Raw genomic sequence first — 26539 nt, forward strand, 5'->3', positions numbered from 1 at the left:
TTCATGCTGCAATTTTTTTCCACTACGGTAATTGAAATGTCTTTAAATAAACATTAACATGAATTCAACACACTGTAGTAAACAGATAAATGGAGGCAGAAGATGTCTTTCAGTCATCAATGCTCACATTCAGCGACACACAGGAGCTCTTTCAAGCTGGGCACCGTTTCATTCACAACACCTGTCCCATCAACCAGGAATCCGAATCAGAAATACTTTAATAATCCCAGGAAGAAATTACTTTAGTTACATTACTCCATCTGTAATAGAGTGACTATAGGACCAGTTTGCCCAACCTCAGACACAATTTCATACCATATATATACCTAGGGGGTCCCCACTCCATCTCGCCATCCTTGGGGGTCCTTTGCCTGGAAGACCCCTGCTTTAGAAACAACAACATTTCTGCCTGCATTGCTTTTCTTTCCATTCAGCTCTGATTATAGAAGTAGATCCAAGAGTTTTAACACTGATCAGAAAGATTAAACCAGGAGGCGTTCTAAGGCAGCTTTTCCTGATATCGGATAAACTCCCATTTGTTTGTAGTGGTGTGCACATGCCTCTCTGATCCAGAAGAGGGCGCTGTTGTGTTTTTATAGGTTCTAAACTGAACCGATGAGGTTAAACTGGCCCCAAACTTTCCTCTGTGGTGGAGGAAGATAGACTGGGTCTGAATATCCGCCCTAACCCCTATTAGAGGGGATACGCAATGTTATATGAGCGTCCAAATGTCGAGTGGATGAAAAAGTAGTGGACTCAAAATTTCCCTCAATCCACCTGGAAAAGAGTTTGCAACCATGGTCACAAGACAAGCAGATACATCCCTGAAAGCTTTGCAAGATTGGTCATACGTCCAAAAGGTCAGTTAACTGAGCACTATAAAGTCCACTATATAGTGATGGAGGGGTCAGAGGTCAGGATGAACGCTCAGACACAGCCGTGAACATGTGGTTCTGTGTCTCAGTGTTTGGAACAATCCATGGTTCTGTTCACACTCAGACTGACACGTTTATTAAAGCCCCCATGTATCAGGCTTAGTGCCATCTACTGGTGCGGTAAATGAATTGCAAATGTCTGTGTCCTCTACAGAAGAGTTATTTATGCTAATAAGATAAAACCTCAGAGATTTTCTTTTGTTTAAAATGTATTTATTGGATTTATGAAGGCTGGTGGGCAACGAATCGTTTACACATAATGATTATCTGAATTATCAGATTTAGAGCGCCCCAATTCTAATAATTAAATCAAAGCAAGAATCTGGTTTTACTTGGGTCTATGTTACCCTCCATCACACTAACCAAATATGCATTTACGGACAAAAAGAGACTTTACAAACTCTTAGAAAGGCCATTTCTGTCATAGGCTGCGCTCTGGACTCAGTGGAGGAAGCAGCTGAGAGCCGGGTACTGTCCAAGCTTACATCCATCATGGAAAACACGTCTCACCCTCTGCACCAGAGTGTAGAGGAGCTCAGCAGCTCCTTTAGTTAACGACTTTTACACCGTTTGTAAAAAGGAGCTCTACCACAGATCATTCATCCCTTCTGCAACCAGACTCTACAATGCGACCCTACCATGGCAGTAATTTGTGCAATGTATAATGTGTAATTACTATTTAATACCATGTGCAATTACCTGTTTCTTTATATTTGATACCCAGTGCAATAATTATATAGATAAATACCCTTCTATATAAATACCCTGTGCAATAACCCTGTGTAATATTATTAATCCTGCTTAAAAAAATCAATAAAGTCAATCAATCAGTTCAATAAATAATAAAAAAAAAACAATAAAGCTGCAGCTAAAAGAAGCTTTTGGTCACCTGCTGGTCTGATTTCTATGAGGAATAACAGAAGATGCTAACTGTTTTAGCAAAGCTCGTCCAGGGTAGGCTAGCTGTCTCAGCTGTGAGGACAGAGTGGTTGCTGGAAGACACTGTCCTGTTTCTGACATGATAGTAGCTCCATAATAGAGCTGAGAAATGGCTCCTTTTGAGTCCCTTTACTCAGATTGAAGAAGAAATTAACTTTATTGTTTTTTTCCTTGTCCTGTTTTGCCAATATAGGTCAGGGAAGTGATGTCCTGGAGCTACATAACAGCCCAACAGCTTTGTCTGCCCAACAAGCAGACATTTATAGCTGTTCTATTAAGGTTCTGAGAGAAAGAAACGGAAGGGAAAAAAGCACAAAAAATAGCAGAAAACATACAGTAACTCCTTGAAGTTTGCTTCCACAGCTGCAGAAAAATAGAGGAAAAGAAACTAGAGAAACAAAAAAACAGCAACACCAGGTTAATAACTGTATATATATTAGGCAAAACCTTTGATGATTACTTGTTATCATTCAGGGTTGCATCTATCTGTAACTGCAGCTTATTGTTTACTCAACCTGATAAATCCCAGCGTTACGTCCTCACAGACATATATAAACCAATATAACACATTCTTATACTCCTCATACATACACCACTCTCCAAGGTCTATGGACTGCGTCGTTATGGACCTGAAGTGATGAGTCCTGTTGCCGTAGAAACCCAGAATACACATTTTAATTGTTGTCGCCTGTTTTTGATCAGCATCAAAACTGTTAAAACTCCCTTTAATCATTTCAGCTCTTTGTTCCAAAAAAAGAATATAATTAAAAGCGTTTTTATTTCAGTAACTCTGTTCACAAAATGAAACACATTATATAAATAATCAGAAAGATTTATGTTTTCAAGCCTTTATTTCTGTAAATCTTTCTGCTTACAGCTCATAAAGACAGCATTAAATTTCAGGATATTTCATCAGGCCATTAAAACATAAAAAAAAAATCAGAATGCAGATTGAAAGTGAATGTTTGTGGAAAATCTGCTCCATCTTTAATTTTTTAACCCCTTCAGACTGCCTGGACATCCGAGCCGCTCGGACGCTGCTGGACAACGACCACTACGCCATGGACAAGCTGAAGAGACGCGTCCTGGAGTACCTCGCTGTCAGACAGCTGAAGACGTCCCTGAAGGTGAGGTCAGCGTCATCACCATGGTGATGTAAGCTAACCGTCTGTTAGGTTCGGTAAAATTAATGCTTTTATTTTGCACCAAAAGTTGAAACTATGACCTTTGAGAAAATCTAAAGTACAGAATAAAATGCAAAGAGTTTGAAAGCAGATACTAACTAGCTGCTGATCCAAGAAGGTTAACATTAGCTTCCTCTGTCAGCTATTAACCAGAGTCTGGACATTTCTATAGGTCTCCATGGTGATTCCCTCCATTGTTATTGGTTCAGAAAAGGCGGGAAAGAGAAAGTTAAATGCTCAATTAACGCAAATTAATTTGCTGTTAAATGTTGAGATAATACTAGTATGATACAATCATATAATTCAGGGAGGATATAAAAAACCTTTTTAATGCCAGTAATCAAGTTTAAAATCCAATCGATTCTTGAAACTGCTTGAAATCAGAGTCCTGAAACGAGGCTGCAGAGTATATAAAAATCCACTAACAGATCTCTATTTAGCACTTTGATCTGTAATCGATTGATTTGGTCTGCAGTTCTACATCTCTTAGCTGCAGTTTCATTGAACTGGATAAGAAGTGTGAGCAGGTCCCTGCTTAATGTGAGAAAACGTAATAAATGTAACAGCTCCGTTTCACAGGGGTGATACTCTTAAAAAGCTGCAATAAAAAGCGCTTTAATTTGATTTTTGATGTAATTTACGCCGTTCGTGACTTAAACCGAACAGCGCAGCTTTGGGTGGGCAGATTGGCAGCGTGCCGACCAATCAGAGAAGCTGTGGACTGCAGTGAAAAGCCATCACCAGGGATGATATGTTCAGGTGTACTTGTCTTGCGCTAAAGATATCTTTAACTGTTTTTCCTACTTATTGCAGCAAATAAAGCAAAGCAAAGCCACTCTCAAAACCCTCAAAAATGCTTTCAATGCACATCTGATATCGATCAGTGCAAACGTCCAAAATGAGGCGTCAGGCGCTTTTATGGCACTGAAAACGCGCTCCGTGTGAACGCAGTGTTACGATGCCTGCTGAGAGTGAAAGAACAATATGAGCTAATTAGTTAGCTTTTTATTGTACCGGAAAGACTGAAAATCTACTTCAAGCTATTGGTTTAGAGAGCAGGTAATCCAAGCAGCATGTAGAGCTACCAGTGGAGACTCACTGGAGGGAATAAGCAAATTTTAATGCAGAGCTCATCCAACAGAGGATGTTTAAAAACCTTAGAAGGTTTCAAGCTTCCATCTTTCTGGGAGATTCCTGGAATATTTGAGCTGGAACATTTGACCGAGGCTCGGAGCTCCAAACAGGCCGGCGTTTCTCACCATTAATGCAGATTTTCTGCTCATTCTGTAAGCATGCTTCAGTGTTGGGCTGCCAAAGGTTTTTTCTTTTTTTTTTTTTTTAGAGCGTGTTCTTCTAACCGCATGAGAGGAGAAGCAATTTAAACTGATGAGGAATAATAAAAAGCAGACATGAACTGATGCTTTGGCCGCCGTCTCCTGAAACGATCCAGCTTGTTAAGCATCACTCTGTTTTTTTTTCATCAATGATTCTGCAGGGCCCCATCCTGTGTTTCGTTGGACCTCCTGGTGTCGGTAAGACGAGCGTGGGGCGCTCCATCGCCCGCACCCTTGGCAGGGAGTTTCAGCGGATCGCTTTGGGAGGCGTCTGCGACCAGTCGGACATCAGAGGACACAGGTACCCGCCCTACAGCAGCACCTGGGAGCAGATCTACCAGCCTGCTGTGACCTGAAATCTGTCAGCAGGAGGTGATGTTTCAGTTGTAATCAGTGATTCTCCAAACTCATCTGCTAACCTGCAGAAATGTCATTTATGGCTGATTTAAAGAGGGGAAGCAGTCCAGGAAGGATCCAGATTTAAAAGAGCTTGGCTCATTAGACCCAGTTTCATCATCAGAGCAATGGGAACGGTGCAGCTGAAAGCCTTCCAAGACGTTTGACACTGATGCTCATAAATATAGATTATATAAGGTGGAGGTCCTTATCCAACACCAGAGACGACACACAGGCAGAACAGTTAATGGGTTTTCTTTCTCCATAAATATTCCAGGCGGTTCTGATTCTGGCTGCAGAGAAAATCCGAAACAAATTAGACATTAATGGTGTTAGAGTTCCTGGAAAAGCAGCAGGAGAAACTGATGGAAACCAGCGGTGACGCATCGAGGACACCTGCTGGGCATGTGGTGAAAAACAGGGTGAAAATGAAGGCCTTAGACTTGGCCATAAGGCCTTTGTTCTCTGGATTCATGCTTCAAATTAGGACAAAATTTATATTTATGCATAGAAATGATTTTATCTGATCTTTAAAATTATTAATATTTAATTGGAAAAAACTAAACCAAACTGGAGAGAAAGAGAAAAGCATTTCCTTGCTGCTTTCTCTAAATTCAAAGGGAAAGGGATTGGATACAAGTCTGAACATCTCCTTAAAACAAGTGTCCAAATATTGGCCCGGGGGCCATTTGTGGTCCTTAAATTCAATTCAATTCAGTTTATTTATATAGCGCCAAATTCACAACACATGTCATCTCAAGGCACTTTACAGTTCAACCAGATCATACAGTCAAATTGATACAAAGTTTTCTATCTAAGGAAAACCAGTTGATTGCATTGACTCATTGACTCAAATACAATCCCCCACACTAAGCATGCTTGTAGCGACAGTGGAGAGGAAAAACTCCCTTTTAACAGGAAGAAACCTCCAGCAGAACCAGGCTCAGTGTGAGCGGCCATCTGCCGAGGCCGACTGGGGTTCAAGGAGACAGAAGCAGAGATACAAAAAGCAGCTGTAAAAGGCGGCCCCGTCCAGGAAACACGCAGCCAGGCAGACGAGCTCCAAGGCAGCTCCCATGCCAGAGGACGAAGAGAGCACATCCACTCAGTCACGGTCAGAGAAACAGGACCACACTGGAAAACAGGCCGATCTCCAACATCTATAAACAAGGGTGTTGATGGAAGCAGCACAGCTGATGTTTCTTTCCAGGATGGAGTCACAGCCAAACAGGAACAGACGAGGCAAAGCTACTCTGAGGAAAAGCAGAGAGAGCAGAACGTTAGAGATTGAACTAACAGATTCTGCAGAATAGGAGAACAGAGAGAGAATGAAGCAGAATGATGAAATGGGGGTCCCTATGTCCTCCAGCAGTCTAAGCCTATAGCAGCATAACTATAGAGATAGCTCAGGATAACCTGAGCCACCCTAACTATAAGCTTTATCAAAAAGGAAAGTTTTAAGCCTAGCCTTAAAAGTAGACAGGGTGTCTGCCTCACGGACTAAAACTGGTAGTTGGTTCCACAGGAGAGGAGCCTGATAACTAAAAGATCTGCCTCCCATTCTACTTTTAGAAATTCTAGGAACCACTAGTAAACCTGCAGATTGAGAGCGAAGTGCTCTGTTAGGAACATAAGGAACAATCAGATCTCTGATATAAGATGGAGCTTGGCCATTTAAGGCTTTATATGTGAGAAGGAGGATTTTAAATTCTATTCTTGATTTAACAGGAAGCCAATGAAGAGAAGCCAGGATAGGAGAGATTTGATCTCTCTTTTTAATTTTCATTAGAACTCTGGCTGCAGCATTTTGGATCAGCTGAAGGCTTTTAACTACAGTTTGTGGACTTCCTGATAGTAAAGAATTACAATAGTCCAGCCTTGAAGTAACAAATGCATGGACTAGTTTCTCAGCATCACCCCTGGACAGGAGATTTCTAATTTTTGTAATGTTCCTCAGATGAAAGAAGGAAATTCTAGAAACCTCTTTGATATGGGATTTAAATGACAGGTCCTGATCAAAAATAACACCAAGATTTTTTACTTTATTATCTGAAATCAGTTTAATCCCATCGAAATGAAGTGACTGGCTAATCAGTTTCTTTTTCAGAGACTCTGGTCCAAAGACTATAACTTCTGTTTTGTCTGCATTCCTGTCCTTAAAGGAAATTTAGGTGGCCCTTGATCAGTTCTTGACCAGTTCTGAAATGGCTTAGATTATGTTTGCCATGTATGCAGATTAAACAAAAATGTAAACCTTCTTAAAATGCAACATTTTCTCTGCAACACATTATTTTTTTACCCTTAATTAATATTTTTCTGCTTTTGGTTTCATTTACCAGAAAATAGAACAACACATCCAGTGATGTGCAAAGTCCTAAAAAGACACACAAAAAGAGAGAAAAAATTTAAAATAGTCTTTAATATATATTTTAAGGAAACATTATTACTGAAATCTGACAACTTCTCTTGTTTCATTCAGTGATAAGCACTCAGAAAACCAACAGACCCCTCAGAGCTCCATCCCAGACGCCCCAGCCTCAGTTAGAACGTTAAACACCAAAGATAAGAAACAAGACATTTCAGCACGGTGGTGGAGGTGTGATGATTTGCACCTCAGATTTGCTCTGTTCAGCAAACATTCCAGATTCCAGTCGGATATGGAACCATTGCATCAGGATCCCTATGAGGGAATGAGTAGGAAAGAAAAATCAGAGTATAGGAAAGTTTAAAAAAAAAAAATATTTACAAAATAAAATCTTAATTCTAAACATAAACATGGGCCCAAGAAAAAGAAAAGAGGTCAACAAACCAAACTTAAGAAAGGCAACTGAAGTACTGACTGACCTCACAAACTGATTCATAAAGAAAATAAATCACATCAGAGGGGGAACATTTTATACCTCTAGCAAAACTACAACAGAAAACCAAAATAACCTCTACAACACAAAATCACCAACCTATGAGAGAAAACAAGTAATTCAACTAAAATCATGTTTTAATATCAAAACAAAACTAACTAAAAAAAAAAAAAAAAACTTTCCTACACCCCTTCTAAAACACGAGGAGAGTCCAAATCAGCCTCTAAGGAGATTCTTTGCATACCTGACTGCAAAGAATACGCTGTCAGATCGGCATACAATTAGTTCCTATCTAACCTAAATTATTCAGAGACACAATATAAACCACAGCTGATAATTTTAAACATGAAAACAAAATCTAACCAAATTTAAATTTCCGCACACACATTTTTTACTACTACAGTAACTTATTTTTAATTAATATTTACTAAAATGGTTTTAGCTCTAGAGCAGAGGTCTTCAACAGGGGGTCCACAGAGGTTCTGCATGGGGGTCGCAAAGGTTTTGGTTGATTAGACATTTTTTTCTTATTTCCCCCTGCAATTTTTTCCACTCATTGAAATGTTTTTAAATCCACATTAACATGAATTCAACACACTGTAGTAAACAGATAAATGGAGGCAGAAGACGTCTTTCAGTCATTTATGCACACATTCAGAGACACACACACTGTAAAAACTGCTAATCTAATTTAGTAATTATTTCTTAAAATAAGTGGATTTCTTCTTAAATTGAGCAGACACTTTGCCAATGTAATAAGACCATTAACATTTAAAATAAGAAAAAACAACTGAAGTCTCTTATTTCAAGGGCATAATATCTAATTATCTTAGTTCAAGGGTAAAAATGCTCATTCCATTTGCAGATCATTTTATTTTCCGGCTTAAATTAAGGGTGAATACAATTATTTTAATACATTTTTACTCATTTGTAGAATGTTTTTGCAGTGCAGGAGCTCTTTCAAGCTGGGAACTGATTCATTCACAACACCTGACCCAACCAGGAATCAGAATCAGAAATACTTTAATAATCCCACGGAGAAATTACTTTCGTTACATATAGGACCAGTTTGATATAACACAATTGAATCCAATATATATAATTAGGGGGTCCCCGCTCCATCTATACATCAGTTTGGGGGTCCTTGGCCTGGAAAACGTTGAAGACCCCTGCTCTAGAGGCTTCTTCTCTCAACATCCTGGAAACTTCAATCGTGTCTGGCCGTTACTGCAACTAAGAAATAACTGTATAATTAAAGCTGATTTTCTTTTTTTAAGTTAAAATAAACGTATTTTCTGCTGGTTGGTACACTACTGCTAAAATTAAATGAGGCAATAACTATTTTGCGCATGCCTATTAGAACTATGTATGCTGATCTGACAGCATGCACACTGGGAAAATGTATTAAATTAAGTGTATTTACCCTTAATTTGAGCAGGTAAATGAGATAGTTTGCCAATAGAGTGAGTATTTTTACTTTTAAAATAAAAATAATTCGATAATATGCACTTGAAATAAGACAACGTAATTGTGTTTTCTTATTTTAAATCTAAATTGTCTTGTTCCATTAGCAAAATATCTCTTATCTCCTCAATTCAAGAACAAATGCACTTATGTTAAGAAAAAGGGACTTATCTAGATTCCGATTCTTTTCCAGTATGCTGTTCTGACAGAACACCTCGGCCACGCCCACATGTCCGCCTCCCAGGAACCGGAAAAGTTTTTTTTCATTTAAAGTAGTGCTGTCAATCGATTAAATTTTTTTAATCGCGATTAATCGCATCAATGCCTAAGTTAACTCGCGATTAATCGCATTTAATCGCACATTTTTTTTCTGATTGAAAATCATTTAAATACTCTCGATGACATACAAAAAAACACATACAGGCTACGTTTGTGCCAATGTTCTTTTTTTAAAATGAAAACAGGTCACAGACACTGATTTATGCCATAGAAACATATGGCAAGAAGATGGGGAGGCATGTAGCAAAAAATAACAAATATGTAGCCAAAAAAAAAGGCCCTGAAAACAGGCTGATGTAAAAGACAGTCTTTACAGTCAATAAAGTCTTTTGAACAAAGACAAGCATTTTACCCTACTGCTATAAAATGTAGTACAGTTAACATTAGATGTTAATTAACCAAGATAATAATGAACAATTTTCAATCAATACATCAAAATCAATAGACCGACATCACTAGATGGAGGTAGTCTATGCTCTAGAAAGTTACTTTTCAGCCTCTTAACACAAATGAGAACACACACACACACACACACACCCACACACTCACACACACACACATACACGATACTGACCTGTGGCGTACACAGACAGCAAGAGTGCCGTAGCAGATTCCATTTCACCTCAGTAATCTGCTTTCTCAGCGTATTTCAGGTTGCTACTAGTTACCAGACACTCAACTTGTTTGTTGGTGGTGGGGCTTAAAGAAAAGGCACTAGCGTCACCCAGTGTATGAGCGTCTTTTTTACCTTGAGGAGCTCCGCTCTCGAAGCCTATGAGAAATGCATAGACTGGGGGAAAAGCCCCGCCTTCCCGCAGGCTGCAGCGGGATGTACTTGGAAAATTGTACCATAAAACCACATAGCGTTAATGTCACGTAAAAAAAATTATCGCCGTTAAAATGGACTCGTGTTAACGCGATAATAACGCGATAATTTTGACAGCACTAATTTAAAGTAAACCAAGCAAGCAAGAAGTGGCAAAACTTGTGAACCTGATTTCTGCACCCAAATAGTTAACACATGTCCCACATGTAAATGTAAATATCTTCCTACAATGGGGACATTCACTCTCTGCATTTAACCCATCCCTTTGGGGAGCAGTGGGCTGCCACTGTGCGACGCCCAGAGAGTGGTCTGGAGTTAAGGGTCTTGCTCAGGGACACAGAGTGGCAGTCTGCCGGAATGTGGATGGACTAAAGAATCAATCAATTTGGCAAACCGTTATAAAGTGATGTGTTTAAATGAAAAGAATTACCAGAGCATTCACGTGCTGCATCACACTCCCAAACACAGCAGCTAGAAATGAGCAGCGGCCTAGTCAAAGTCCTACCTTTAGCCTGACTTGATGGAACCTTCAGTGAGCAGTGAAAGAACATCTGCAAACCTCACCAAAGTGAAGCGACCTGGATGAACTTCCTGATAACTCGTCAGAAAGTGATAACAGGTCAGAAAGTGACACGGTACCTCATCTCCAACAGGTCAAAGTTCACGACAGAAGGTGTGATGTCCCCATCAGGAAAGGTGTTCTTGGTTTATGTTGTTGTTGAAGGTTCGGCAGTGGGGTGGTTTTAAAGGTGTGGGTTCTGTTTCCAGGAGAACCTATGTGGGCAGCATGCCCGGCCGGATCATCAACGGTCTGAAGACAGTCGGCGTCAATAATCCGGTCTTCCTCCTGGATGAGGTGGACAAGCTGGGGAAAAGTCTGCAGGGGGATCCAGCTGCTGCTCTGCTGGAGGTCAGACTCCTTCATTGCGTCCCGTCCTTGGAGGTTCTGACCTTAATGACTCACCGGACCTCCTCTTTCTCTCCTACTTCAGGTCCTGGACCCAGAGCAGAACCACAGCTTCACAGATCATTATCTGAATGTGGCCTTCGACCTCTCCCAGGTGCTTTTCATCGCCACCGCCAACACCACGGCAACCATCCCTCCGGCTCTGCTGGACAGGATGGAGGTGTTGCAGGTTCCAGGTGAGCATTTCAGAACTTTCTCAAAGGTCTGGAAGAAGAACCGATGTAGGGGGTTCTAGGTTTGGTCGGACCTGTTTTTGAGGACGACTCAGTCCCTGCTGCATCGTCAGGTTCCAGGACCAAACCTAATCATATTGTTAAACACTGTAATAGTTAACCCAACACAGAAGAGCGGCCTCCTCTGGACAAGACTCCGCAGTACACCTACACCTTGTGGACAAAGGACATTCTTTTGAGGACCAGAACGTCCATATTCTGGATAAAGAAAATAGGTGGTTTGAGAGGGGCGTGAAGGAAGCCATCTATGTTAGGAGAGAAAAAACAACCTTAAACAAAGGTGGTGGACTCAGATTACAGCTTCCAAATCATACAATTCAATCATAGACATGATCCCTTCCAGATACCAACAAAACCCCCCCACCCCATCACAGAGGAACGAGGGACCTACCCGCTCCAGCCGTTTAACAATACCTCCTTAACGACCGAGTCTTAACAATCATAGACAGGTTTCAGGTATTACAGGAGACAATCCAAGCGATACGAGGCTTTGTCTATATAAGACTCAAACTCACTGCGGATCCAGACATTTGAATTGAGAAAACTTCCTGGAAAGGTGGCGAAACGTCTTCAAATCTTGGAAACAAAGTCCAGTGGAAAATTTTTTATTTTTACGGAATGACTATGACCTGGATGACTGAAAACCTTCATCAGCATAATAGTTGGTTTGCTTCCCTTCGTTTGCAGATAAAAGTTCACATGAATAAGGGTCCTGTTTAGCAACCAGAGCTCACCCAGATGATGATGTCACTGTTTCATTATTAAAGGAGGGTCCAACAGCTCCTACAAATCCTTCATAGTTTGTGTTTTTGAAAAAATGAGTTCAAGGGCTGGAATGTTTTTGTTAAGTCCAATTGAGGATGGATGGACGGTTGGATGGATGGATGGATGGATGGATGAACGTACGGACGGAATTAATGAAAGGATGGATGGAATTATTGGAAGGATGGATGGATGGATGGATGGATGGATGGATGGATAAATGGATGGATGGATGGATGAACGGACGGACGGAATTAATGAAAGGATGGATGGAATTATTGGAAGGATGGATGGATGGATGGATGGATGGATGGATGAACGGAATTAATGAAAGGATGGATGGAATTATTGGAAGGACGGATGGATGGGTGGGATGGATGGATGGATGGATGGATGGATGGATGGACGGATGGATGGACGGACGGAATTAATGGAAAGATGGATGGAATTATTGGAAGGATGGATGGATGCATGGATGGATGGATGCATGGATGGATGGATGAACGGACGGACGGAATTAATGAAAGGATGGATGGAATTATTGGATGGATGGATAAATGGATGGATGGATGGACAGATGGAAGGAGGATGGATGGATGGATGGACAGATGGAAGGAGGATGGATGGGTGGGTGGGATGGATGGATGGAATTAATGGAAGGATGGATGGAATTAATGGAAAGATGGATGGAATTATTGGATGGATGGATGGATGAACGGACGGACGGAATTAATGGAAAGATGGATGGAATTATTGGAAGGATGGATGGATGGACAGATGGAAGGAGGGTGGATGGATGGATGGATGGCTGAACGGACGGACGGAATTAATGAAAGGATGGATGGAATTATTGGAAGGATGGATGGATGGATGGATGGATGAACGGACGGACGGAATTAATGAAAGGATGGATGGAATTATTGGAAGGATGGATGGATGGATGGATGGACGGACGGAATTAATGGAAAGATGGATGGAATTATTGGAAGGATGGATGGATGCATGGATGGATGGATGCATGGATGGATGGATGAACGGACGGACGGAATTAATGAAAGGATGGATGGAATTATTGGATGGATGGATAAATGGACAGATGGAAGGAGGATGGATGGATGAACAGATGGAAGGAGGATGGATGGGTGGGTGGGATGGATGGATGGAATTAATGGAAGGATGGATGGAATTAATGGAAAGATGGATGGAATTATTGGATGGATGGATGGATGGATGAACGGACGGAATTAATGGAAAGATGGATGGAATTATTGGAAGGATGGATGGATGGACAGATGGAAGGAGGGTGGATGGATGGATGGATGGATGGATGAACGGACGGACGGAATTAATGGAAAGATGGATGGAATTATTGGAAGGATGGATGGATGAACGGACGGACGGAATTAATGAAAGGATGGAGGGAATTATTGGAAGGATGGATGGATGGAGGGGTGGGATGGATGGATGATCGATAAATGGATGGATGGATGGATGAACGGACGGACGGAATTAATGGAAAGATGGATGGAATTATTGGAAGGATGGATGGATGGATGAACGGACGGACGGAATTAATGAAAGGATGAATGGAATTATTGGAAGGATGGATGGATGGATGGGTGGGATGGATGGATGGATGGATGGAATTAATGGAAAGATGGATGGAATTATTGGAAGGATGGATGGATGGATGGGATGGATGGATGGATGAACGGACGGACGGAATTAATGAAAGGATGAATGGAATTATTGGAAGGATGGATGGATGGATGGGATGGATGGATGGATGAACGGACGGACGGAATTATTGAAAGGATGAATGGAATTATTGGAAGGATGGATGGATGGATGGGTGGGATGGATGGATGGATGGATAAATGGATGGATGGATGGATGGATAAATGGATGGATGGATGGATGGATGGATGGACAGATGGAAGGAGGATGGATGGGTGGGTGGGATGGATGGATGAACGGATGGACGGAATTAATGGAAAGATGGATGGAATTATTGGATGGATCGATGGATGGATGGAATTAATGGAAGGATGGATGGATGGAAGGAGGATGGATGGGTGGAGGATGGATGGATGGATGGAATTATTGGAAGGATGGATGGATGGATGGATGGATGAACGGACGGACGGAATTAATGAAAGGATGAATGGAATTATTGGAAGGATGGATGGATGGATAAATGGATGGATGGATGGACAGATGGAAGGAGGAAGGATGGATGGATGGATGGATGGACAGATGGAAGGAGGATGGATGGATGGATGGATGGATGAACGGACGGACGGAATTAATGGAAAGATGGATGGAATTATTGGAAGGATGGATGGATGAACGGACGGACGGAATTAATGAAAGGATGGAGGGAATTATTGGAAGGATGGATGGATGGAGGGGTGGGATGGATGGATGATCGATAAATGGATGGATGGATGGATGAACGGACGGACGGAATTAATGGAAAGATGGATGGAATTATTGGAAGGATGGATGGATGGATGGATGAACGGACGGACGGAATTAATGAAAGGATGAATGGAATTATTGGAAGGATGGATGGATGGATGGATGGAATTAATGGAAAGATGGATGGAATTATTGGAAGGATGGATGGATGGATGGGATGGATGGATGGATGAACGGACGGACGGAATTAATGAAAGGATGAATGGAATTATTGGAAGGATGGATGGATGGGATGGATGGATGGATGAACGGACGGACGGAATTATTGAAAGGATGAATGGAATTATTGGAAGGATGGATGGATGGATGGGTGGGATGGATGGATGGATGGATAAATGGATGGATGGATGGATGGATGGATGGATAAATGGATGGATGGATGGATGGATGGATGGATGGACAGATGGAAGGAGGATGGATGGGTGGGTGGGATGGATGGATGAACGGATGGACGGAATTAATGGAAAGATGGATGGAATTATTGGATGGATCGATGGATGGATGGAATTAATGGAAGGATGGATGGATGGAAGGAGGATGGATGGGTGGAGGATGGATGGATGGATGGAATTATTGGAAGGATGGATGGATGGATGGATGGATGGATGGATGAACGGACGGACGGAATTAATGAAAGGATGAATGGAATTATTGGAAGGATGGATGGATGGATGGATAAATGGATGGATGGATGGACAGATGGAAGGAGGAAGGATGGATGGATGGATGGACAGATGGAAGGAGGATGGATGGATGGATGGACAGATGGAAGGAGGATGGATGGATGGATGGACAGATGGAAGGAATTAATGGAAGGATGGATGGAATTAATGGAAGGATGGATGGAATTATTGGATGGATGGATGAACGGACGGACGGAATTATTGGAAAGATGGATGGAATTATTGGAAGGATGGATGGATGGATGGATGAACGGACGGACGGAATTAATGAAAGGATGAATGGAATTATTGGAAGGATGGATGGATGGGTGGGATGGATGGATGGATGGAATTAATGGAAAGATGGATGGAATTATTGGAAGGATGGATGGATGGATGGATGAACGGACGGACGGAATTAATGAAAGGATGAATGGAATTATTGGAAGGATGGATGGATGGATGGATGGGATGGATGGATGGATGAACGGACGGACGGAATTATTGAAAGGATGAATGGAATTATTGGAAGGATGGATGGATGGGTGGGATGGATGGATGGATGGATAAATGGATGGATGGATGGATGGATGGACAGATGGAAGGAGGATGGATGGGTGGGTGGGATAGATGGATGAACGGATGGACGGAATTAATGGAAAGATGGATGGAATTATTGGATGGATGGATGGAATTAATGGAAGGATGGATGGATGGAAGGAGGATGGATGGGTGGAGGATGGATGGATGGATGGAATTATTGGATGGATGGATGGATGGATGGATGGATGGATGGATGGATGGATGGATGGATGGATGGATGGATGGAGGATGGATGGGTGGAGGATGGATGGATGGATGGAATTATTGGATGGATGGATGGATGAACGGACGGACGGAATTAATGAAAGGATGAATGGAATTATTGGAAGGATGGATGGATGGATGGATGGATGGATAAATGGATGGATGGATGGACAGATGGACGGAATTAATGGAAAGATGGATGGAATTATTGGATGGATGGATGGAATTAATGGAAGGATGGATGGATGGAAGGAGGATGGATGGATGGATGGATGGATGGAAGGATGGGTGGATGGATGGAATTAATGGAAGGATGGACAGATGGAAGGAGGATGGATGGGTGGATGGATGGATGGACAGTGTACGTATCGTTGGGATAAAGTCACATGACTGATAGAGGAGCTGTTTCTAACTGACCTGTTGAACTGTGTGTTGCTGCTTCTGCCAAATGCATCATTATCAAATTCATCAGAAATATAAAGATGCTTCAAAGCAAATGAGATTCAGCCTGTTGGAGCATTTTGACCTCTTAAATGGTTTAATTTTCTTGTTTCTCCTCCTGTTCCTCTGTTATTGAAACATCAGTTTACTTTAAATTGATTTTACTGTACTTACTGTTATAAATCCTAGTCCTAGCAAACATCCTGCTTCACATTTTTATTTTAATGTGCTCATATTATTTATTGACTGCATCTAAAAATAACAAAGATATTTTCAATTTAAACAAAGATGGGAAAATGATCCCATATAACATAGAATGACATCAAATCGAACGAGTTTAGTCCATGCATCCATAAAGTCGGTCCTCGAGGGCCGCTGTCCTGCAGGTTTTAGAGGTTTCCCTACTTTAGCGCAGCTGATTATAATGATTGCAGTAGACCAAAAGCCTGTTAATCAGTTTCAATGAAAATCAGCTGTGCTGGAGCAAGAAAGCCTCTAAAACCTGCAGGACAGCGGCCCTGAAGAACTGACTTTGGGGATGCCTGGTTGAGTCTGTCAGACAGGCTGCCTGCAGGGATTTAAAGGTCCAGCAGGTGTCAGTATTGAGTGAAACAGTATAGACGCAGCATCAGTACATTTTGGGGGGAAAAAACACAACAGTGGTGTAATAAGTACACACATTTGTTACTTAAATAGAAGTATAGATACTGCAGTTTAAAAACACTCTGGTAAAAGTTGAAGTATCAACTTGACCTCTTTACTCAAGTAGAAGTGAAAAAGTATGTGCTCCAGAAACTACTTGAAGTAGAAAAGTATAAAGTAACATTAAAAAAAACAGTCAGATGCCACTATATGAATTGAAGCTAAATTTTTCCGACTATTTTGAAAAATTGTTTTAGATAGAGCCAAGGATGAGGGAGGTCTTGTTGGTTTCCATCTCCCGATACGCTCTCGCCTGTGTCCGACCTGTCAGAATGCTTGTAAACGCTTTAAAACGGGGCGGCGGCGATCCGGTGGCTTTTGAGAGGTTAAAAATGTAAGGAATAGAAAGTTCAGATACTTGTGTGAAAATGTAATGAGTAGAAGTCAGAAGTAGGAAGAAAAATAAGTAATGGAGTAAAGTATAGATACCTAAAAAGTGGACTTGTTTACAGTAAAAAAGTATTTGTTCTTCATTACTTGACACCTCTGCTTATTAAATCATAACTAATGGTTGGTTAGTTGTTTAATCATAACCAGGATCACTATATTTGATCAGTTTGAACATCTGAATCAGACCTAAATAGCCGTCTTTTCCAAATCAGTAACCTAGAGTTGTTTGCCCTGAACATCCTCCATCTTTGACCATCAGGATACACACAGGAGGAGAAGCTGGAGATTGCTCACCGTCACCTGATCCCAAACCAGCTGGAGCAGCACGGACTGACCCCCCAGCAGCTGAACATCCCTCAGGAGACCACCAAGGACGTGATCAGCAGGTACCAGAACCGGGTCTAGGATAGGAACCCCTCTGCTGCTCTCTGGGATGGTTTAGACTTGTTTTTAGCAAGTTCTGATGCTACAGCTCGGTCTGCCCATAGAGGAGGAAATTGGTTGTCATCTCATCTTTATTTACCTGGAAGATTATTCTGACGTAACCATAACAACCAAAAACGTTCTGTTCCGATTCTTTCTAAAGTCCCTACAGGCTGGGCCGGATTTTAGCAGGGGCTTACCGGGGCTGCAGCCCGGGGCCCCGGCATTTCGGGGGCCCCGAAGGATGTTTTATATTTTTGTGAATGGATAGTGTCAGAATTTAATCAATGACTACGATGATTTTGACAGCACAGATTAAAAATGTTCCAATTTGTTCTGACAAACGTCCATCATGAATGCTTGCTTGTTATTGGTCCACTTTTGACGTATCTTACGCATTGGGGAGGAAGAGCGCCAAGGCCAAGGGCATATTATTTTACAATGGCGGACAACAGAAAATATGACAGCGGAGCGCAGAAAAGAAAGAAGAGAAAGGAAAAAGAGCATCGCGCCAAAGAGGCGACAAACAAAATGCCTAAACTGACAGGCTTTTTTAAACCTGTTAGCGGAGATGGAGCAGAAACATCATTATCCCCCGCTCCTCAAACCCTTAGCTATAACACCGGCACTAAGATCCCGCCAGAACCTTTAACCGTGACTGAGTCGGTGGCTGGACTGGCGTCTGTGGAGTCAGAGTTGGTGGAAGCGGGATCTTCTTCCGCAGATGGAAAGACGACTGTGGATCCGTACAGTACCGATCCGGCGCATTGGGGGGAAATTGACGAGTCCGTGCGAGCTTACTGGGCTGAGCGAGGACCGGAGAGCTGTCAAAATATGAATGTTGGCTTTCAAGCATCAGAACGGGTGTACAAGCATCAAAAGCGTCACTTCTCCAAATCTCACTTTAAACGCAAGATGTTAAATGGTGAGTACATCGAAAGACCGTGGCTGCTTTACTCTCCATCCACCGGAGCTGTGTTTTGTTTTGCATGCCGCATTTTCACCAATGCTAATACTCAGTCAAACTTTGAAACTGGATTTAGTGACTGGAAGCACGCGACTGAACGCATGAGATAGCACGAAAACAGCGAACATCATAGAAAAGCTATGCTGACATATGTTTCACTTGCAGCAGCCAGCGGGAGGATAGACACAGAACTGCAGAAACAATTTAAATCTGAGTGTTCATATTGGACTGAAGTGTTGAGAAGAGTTGTGTCTGTTGTCAAGTTTTTAGCAGAGAGGGGACTGGCTCTGAGAGGAGCCAGTGACAAATTTGGAAGAACTGATAATGGGAATTATCTGGGAATACTGGAGTTAATCAGCGAGTTTGATCCTTTTCTGAAGTCTCACATAGAGAAATATGGAAATGCAGGTTCAGGGAAACCCTCATATCTTTCTTCCCAAACATGTGAGGAATTTATTCAGCTGATGGGTGATCGTGTTCTATCAGAAATAGTGAGTGAAGTAAAAATGGCAAAATACTTCTCAGTCTCTGTTGACTCCACGCCAGATGTGGCACATGTTGATCAGTTAACATTTGTGTTAAGATATGTGTCACCTGAAGGACACTCGCAGGAACGCTTTCTGAAGTTTCTACCAATTGAAAGTCATACTGGGGAAGCTTTATGTGCGTCTGTACTTAAGGTTTTGGAAGAGATGGGGATTGACATCGCAAACTGCAGGGGGCAATGCTATGATAATGCTGCCAACATGTCAGGAGTATATAAAGGACTACAAGCACGTATAAAAGAACTCAACCCACTAGTTGAATGGGTTCCATGTGCTGCACATACCCTGAATTTGGTTGGAGTTAATAGTGTTAACTGCTGTTTTGAGACAGCTGATTTTTTCCAGTTTGTGCAAAACTTATTTAACTTTTGCTCCAAGTCGACAGCAAGGTGGAAGGTGGTAACAGATGGACTGCAGCCTAATGCAAACAAGCGCATTGAAACATTGAAGTCCCTTTCGAACACTAGATGGGCTGCACATGCAGATGCCACACAGGCAGTGCATATTAACTATGCAAACATTCAAAAATCATTGAAGAATATTGTAAATGACACAAACCAAAACGCAGCAATAAGAAATGAAGCAAGATCACTTGATAAAAAAATGGACAAGCTTGAAACAGTTTTTATGTGTACATTTTGGCATAGCATTTTACAGCGCTTTGAAAAAGCAAGTGCAGCTTTGCAGTCTGTGGAACTGGACTTGTGTACAGCTGTGGATTTGGTGGGATCCTTGCGGGAGTACATTGGAGGTCTGAGAGATCAATTTGATAGGTTTGAGTCTCAAGCAAAGAAGTTGTCTCCAACAGTTTCACAAGCTTACAGAGTTACTGGTCGAAGATCAAAGACTCCAAAACCATTTTTTGGAGAGAGCGCCACCTCAGAGGTTGACTTATCAGCTCAACAAAAGTTCTCCACCAGTGTTTTTTTGGTGGTTGTTGACAGATTGCTTTCTGAAATCAATCGCAGGTATATTGCATATGATAACCTCAACAACACTTTTGGCTTCCTGAACAATATTTCTGGTGTTACTGTTCCAGAGCTAAGAAACAAAGCATCTCATCTCCAAAGTAAATATTCAGCTGACTTGGAGATGGACTTTGTGGAGGAAATTGTCCAGTTTAAAGATTTTATTCATGATAAAGGCATCACATCTGCTCGATTGCTTTTACAATTCATTAGGGAAAAGAAACTGCAGGACATCTTCCCAAATGTGGATATTGCTTTCAGGCTTTACCTGACATTTCCTGTCACAAATGCAAGTGGTGAGCGATCATTCTCCAAGCTTAAAATAGTTAAAAATAGACTCAGATCCACAATGGGACAAGAAAGACTGAACCATTTGACTCTCATGTCTATTGAGAGTGATCTAGTGAGAAAGCTGGACTTCAGTGATCTTGTCAAGGAATTTGCAGTAAAAAAATCCAGAAAAGTGGGCAACTTTTCAAATTTCATATCAGACTAAGCTTAAATGTCTGATAACCCTTTCACTCATTACTGAAAGGCTTGGTGTTACTGGTTAGGGCAGTGGTGTCCAAACTTTTTGACATGAGGGTTAAAATTATCTCAAAAGAACTTTGGGTCTGTAAAATAATTTGAAAGCAAACTTGGTCTTTTTTAAAGTTTATCTGCTAAATTAAAGTAAAAATTTAAATGATTGTAGATACAAAACAAAGATTGTGCATGTGCATTATAAGACAGGCTCAAAGTTTCAAACTTTTCAGGGTTTAGTATTGTTTTCTTATTTGGTTTGCGTTCGAGTTCCTACTAAGAAGTTAAATGAAAAAGTGTCATTAATAATTGGAAATCTGTATTTTGTTCTTCATATTTTTCAAAATTTCTCTGTAAAAACCTTGGTCTAGAAGATGAAAATTGTTCATGTTCATGTCCACCTCTGCTTTGGACTGGACAGCACTTTGGACAGGATATTTTCTGAAAACTACAGTATGCCTGATCTCTTTTATATTGTTTATATCCATATTCTGTCTGACTGGCAGAGAAGTACTTTTTTTTACATTTATTTCCTCCAGAGTTGTTTGTAGTTTGTGACAACTGGCTTATTAAAGTTGTAAGTTGTCAAAACTTACTGTTCGGCCATTTTCTGCTCATCCTCTAAAACAAAACAAACACATACTATATATATATATGTATATATATTTTTTTTATTTTTTATTTTTTTTTTTTTTTTGACTCTAGCCCAGGGGCCCCCATCCTGACTCCAGCCCAGGGGCCCCCATCCTCCTAAATCCGCCCCTGCCTACAGGGCCGTCTCCTCATGTTTTCTTTCTTCTTCTATAGCTTTTCTCTGCTTCTGTAGGTGTTAACAGCGCCCCCTGTCAGCTTTTATTTCATTTTCATCAAAGTTTTTCCCATTATTCCGTCTCTGCTCCGACAGGTACACCCGGGAGGCAGGTGTGCGCTCCCTGGAGCGGAAGATTGGAGCGATCTGCCGAGCCGTGGCCGTGAAGGTCGCTGAGGGTCACAGAGTCCCGGAGACATTTTCCTCTGGACAAGAAGGTGGGGCCGTTTGTCTCTGGTGCTTTGGGATCAGCCTTAAAGCAGGACGTTCTGTAGAACTTCATGTTCTGGAGGAACTTTTTTTTTTTTTTTTTTACGTAATTATGGGATAATTTTGTCCCATTCTTCTTCTTCTTTTGTTGTTTTCTTGATGGACCTTGAGGGTAGATCCAGGGAAGGTGGGAGCTTCCACAGCAGATCTGAGGTGCTGCTGACATTTGGAAGGTTGGACAAGCAGCTCTGCTTGGGTGGTGTTGGTCCCCTTTCCAATCTCAAGAGGGTTTTCATGTCGTACCAGAGCAACTTAAGAGATTTAGGTTTGGACTTGGACTAGGCCACTCCAAAACCTTCATCCAGATGTGGACTTCCTGGTCTGCTAAAGATCATGAGCTGATGTAATCCAGCTTCTGAGGCAACAGATCAGCCCCAGAACATCCTCGTACCACCTTGACTGTTGCATTCATTCCAAACGTTGATATTCTGCCAAAGTTGAAATTCGTAGGGAAGCGGCCGTTCCAACCGTTTCCGAATTCTTCCGAGTGGTGCCGGACTTTTATACGAGAGAATAAAGGGAATGGGATTGGTTTATCAAGGAGGCGGGATTGTTGTGGCGGAAGGTCCGCAAACAAGTTTGGTTGTGGCCAGTTTGTTGGAAGCATCTTGCTAACCAGTTAGCAACTTAGTGCTAGTAGGTTCCCAATGGGAAATTCCATTGGGACCAAGTAGCACTAAATTGGTAACTTAGAAACGACGCTGTCAAGGAACGCTATGGACAGAGGAAACATGCAAGAGGAGGAGAGTTTAGTGTCGGAGGTCGTGGAGGAGTCTCCTCCGTTATCCATTTTTTATTTAGAGGAGGAAAGCGGGGATGAAGATGTTGTGAAAGAGGACGCCAGGGCGGCAGAAGCTTGGTTTGGTGTAGAAGGCTTCCAGCCGTACATGTTTGAGCCCTCGCCTCGCTACGCTGCCAGTTCTGTTAGCTCTACGCCTGCTGAAGACACAGACGTCCATCCCTGTGAACACTGGGACGCAACTCAATGGGAAAGGAAAGGATTCTGATTTCTAAATTTAGGTGTTCAGGCTGACGTATAACTAACTGGCCTGCATAAGATAACAAAGAAAAATAAAACTGAATTTAAGACGGGATTTTTTTTTAAATAGAAATTTTTAACTTTTGGGACAATACCTTCTGATAAAGAGTGCATTTATATACATGTTTAAGCCAGAATGATTTGACATTTAAATATGATTTCCCTAAGACTTTAAAACCAGTTTGACCGTTTTTCCGTTGAATAAAACAAGGTGCTTCCTCATCATCATCCTGCTGGTTCCTGTCGGTCAGAAGTGGTTCTGGCTTTCGAGTCTTTGGCCAAGTTGAATCATGAACTTTGACCTTCAGGGCTTTAAGTACGGTGATATTAAGGTTGGATGTTTTAAAAGCGGCCATGTTCCTCTGAGTCCGTAGCCTGATGATGCGTGTTTTGTCAGATAAGTCGGCGCCGCCTGAGATGCCCATCGTGATCGATCATCTGGCCCTGAAGGACATCCTTGGGCCACCGCTGTTTGACATGGAGGTGAGCAGGAACATTTCTGCTGATCTTTGGTGGATCTCAGAATTACCTGACCCCCCCCCATCATGCGGTTCTCTCCGTCTCCAGGTCTCTGTACGCCTCACTCTACCCGGTGTGGCTCTGGGTCTCGCCTGGACGCCGCTCGGCGGGGAGATCATGTTCGTGGAGGCCAGCCGGATGGAGGGTGAGGGTCAGCTGACTCTGACGGGTCAGCTGGGCGACGTGATGAAGGAATCTGCTCATCTGGCCATCAGCTGGCTGCGTGCGAACGCTAAGCGCTACCAGCTCACCAACCGTGAGTCCGTTTGGAGCGAAGCTGCTGCGGCTCAGTGAGGAGGGCAGGCTTCATCCTCTGTCTGTCTCTGTGTCCCCCATAGTGGTGGGAGGTCCGGATCCGATGGAAGGGACGGACATCCACCTCCACTTCCCTGCAGGAGCCGTTACCAAGGACGGCCCCTCCGCCGGCGTCACCATAGTAACCTGCCTGGCATCTCTGTTCAGCGGCCGGTTGGTCCGATCGGACGTGGCCATGACGGGAGAGATCACGCTGAGGGGGCTGGTTCTGCCGGTCAGTTTCCACCTCCACACACAGAGGAAGAACTTCAGTCCAGATGTTTCAACATTCTGTTGTTGAAACTACTTGTTTTCTCCAATCGCTGTAGGTGGGCGGGATCAAGGATAAGGTTCTGGCAGCCCACCGAGCCGGAGTGAAGCGGGTCATCCTCCCCAAGAGGAACGCCAAGGACCTGGAGGAGCTGCCAGCCAACGTCCGCGCCGACCTGGACTTCGTGATGACCGGGAACCTGGACGAGGTCCTGAACGCATCATTCGATGGCGGTTTTCCAGGGCAGGCCAGCGCCCGCCCCCCTCCTCAGCTCAGCAGCAAGCTGTGAGGAACCAACCATCTAATACCAGCGGTGACGGCATCAGGGGACTGGAGTTGGATCGGCGCCGAGTCTCTGCTGGTGTTTCACCGTCTGGGTTCATTTGATTGTTTTTATTTCTCTTTATTTCTTGGATGATGATGTAACCTGATGCAGCAGCAATCAACCAATAAAACCTCTAATCTAATGAGTTAAGCTCAGCTGGAGAACCTCTGGGCTGAGGTGGGAGATGTTTCCCCCGTTTAAAACAAAAAAAAACGTACTTTTGTTTCACACGTGGAGGGAAAACATTCCTGAACCTGATGCGGACTTTTACAGATCCGACCACCTGACCCCCTCCCTCTCCAAGGAGACTCCTCAGTAGTCGTCAGACTAGAGCGGACAAAACATTCCTCCAGGATAAAGACCCCAACCAACCTGATAGGAGACGCAATTTGTCCCTTAGTTTCAGAAACACGTTTTTTTACAAACACAACACTAAAACTAACGAGGATTAACAGGATAAAATGCAGGAAACTCCAAATTCAGTTAACCTGTTGAAGCAGAACCCCACCAGCTCTGTTTGTGCTGCTGTCACGGTTGCCTAGAGATGGACCAAACACCCACTGGTCACCCTCCATCTCTGAGACGTTACCACAGCCTCCAAAGGAATCGGCAACAAAAATATGGACCCGAGCGTGAAGAAGGAAAACCTGTGACTGAAGGGCGTCAGGAAACGATCAGAACCGACGGTGAGCGTTAAGAGACGCACAGCCGGACAGAAACGGTACAGACACAGCAGTGTCAGTCCTTCATAATCCAACCGAGGCTGATATGGTGCAGAACAGCGCGGTCATTAAGGTTCCACTGAATGTTTACGATGTGCAGTCGATGGTCGTTTCTTTAATCTAGTGTTAAAAGAACTGTTTAAATACGAACAGTAAACAAATATTACAGAGTTCAGCAGTTTTTCTGTCCTTTTCTAGATTAACACATTTCTATTCTGTGTGCCTTTGAGTCACAATGTTGATTGTTTTTAGGAATTAGTGATAATTTCAGATGAGTTTGTTCTTAACAGTGCAACAATATTTTTAATAAAGTTCTTTGTGTGCAAACAAACCACGGATGAAGCCCCTTTAGATGCAACAGCCAGAAGTTTCTAATTAACCAGGTTAAAACTAATTTTATTGGTCTCATTGTTAGCATAAGGATCCGTCTGCAGAGGCTCTTTGCTTCATTAATGTTTCAAACGATGAACTACTGCCTAGTTTTTCATTTTACGCTTCACTTCAGTGCCTCTTTAATCAAAACAAACACTGGCCTCCTTTAAATCAGGATCGGACGTCATCCGGCACGCAATTATGACCAGAGCCACCCTGAGCACCCAGCACAGGGTCTGCCTCCAATACTGGACGCTGAGGTTGGTCCTTGTTGGCGCACCAGAACTGGATTCAGGGACCCGGAGGTCCAGTCAATTCATTTTAGTCCAATAAAACTTTATCAAACTGAAAGGGAAATTAAATATTTACAAATTAAATTAAAGATTAAATTCCTTTAACTTGTTTTGCTTCTCAAATCATTTAGACTTAGACAACTTTTATTGTCATTTCGTATACACAGTGTATACAAAACATAAATACCAAATTTCATTGAGGTTGAATTCTGCTGAAAGAGAGCAACAGGACATTAAAGGTGTGGTTGGTCTGCAGCAATAGCTCAGTAGATGGGAGGGGTCTCAGCAGCATCCAGCTTCCACACAATGTTTGTTCACGTCCAGAATTTTGATGGATAAAACATTGATGTTCTTTATAAATGCAAGGCCGATACTTCTAAAGGTTTCAACATAAAAACCAGAAACACACGAAGTAAAGGAGGTAGGACAGAGGAAAGGAAGAACAGAAAAAGGTAAGGAAGGATAAAAAGGAGACTTTAGACCATTTCTTGTCCTCACTACCCGCTCTCTTTAAACTGTTTTTTTTTTTTTTTTTTGTTTT

The 26539-nt window shown here is 42.3% G+C and overlaps 1 protein-coding gene across 1 annotated transcript in view; it reads left to right on the plus strand.

Moving 5' to 3' along the window:
• The window catches only part of lonp2 (lon peptidase 2, peroxisomal), a 67409-nt gene extending 41742 nt beyond the window's left edge, over positions 1-25667 (plus strand). Inside the window, exons 8-17 of the mRNA XM_038274720.1 lie at positions 2883-3001; positions 4554-4693; positions 10984-11125; positions 11208-11358; positions 17920-18046; positions 21990-22111; positions 23600-23685; positions 23770-23977; positions 24060-24250; positions 24345-25667. Of these exons, the coding sequence (XP_038130648.1) occupies positions 2883-3001; positions 4554-4693; positions 10984-11125; positions 11208-11358; positions 17920-18046; positions 21990-22111; positions 23600-23685; positions 23770-23977; positions 24060-24250; positions 24345-24575 (1517 nt within the window). The 3' untranslated portion in view covers positions 24576-25667. The remainder of the gene's footprint in view (positions 1-2882; positions 3002-4553; positions 4694-10983; positions 11126-11207; positions 11359-17919; positions 18047-21989; positions 22112-23599; positions 23686-23769; positions 23978-24059; positions 24251-24344) is intronic.
• Positions 25668-26539: the final 872 nt, after the last annotated feature.

This window comes from Cyprinodon tularosa, unplaced genomic scaffold (assembly GCF_016077235.1).
Source record: "Cyprinodon tularosa strain WSP-4 unplaced genomic scaffold, ASM1607723v1 ctg927, whole genome shotgun sequence".
Taxonomy (NCBI): domain Eukaryota; kingdom Metazoa; phylum Chordata; class Actinopteri; order Cyprinodontiformes; family Cyprinodontidae; genus Cyprinodon; species Cyprinodon tularosa.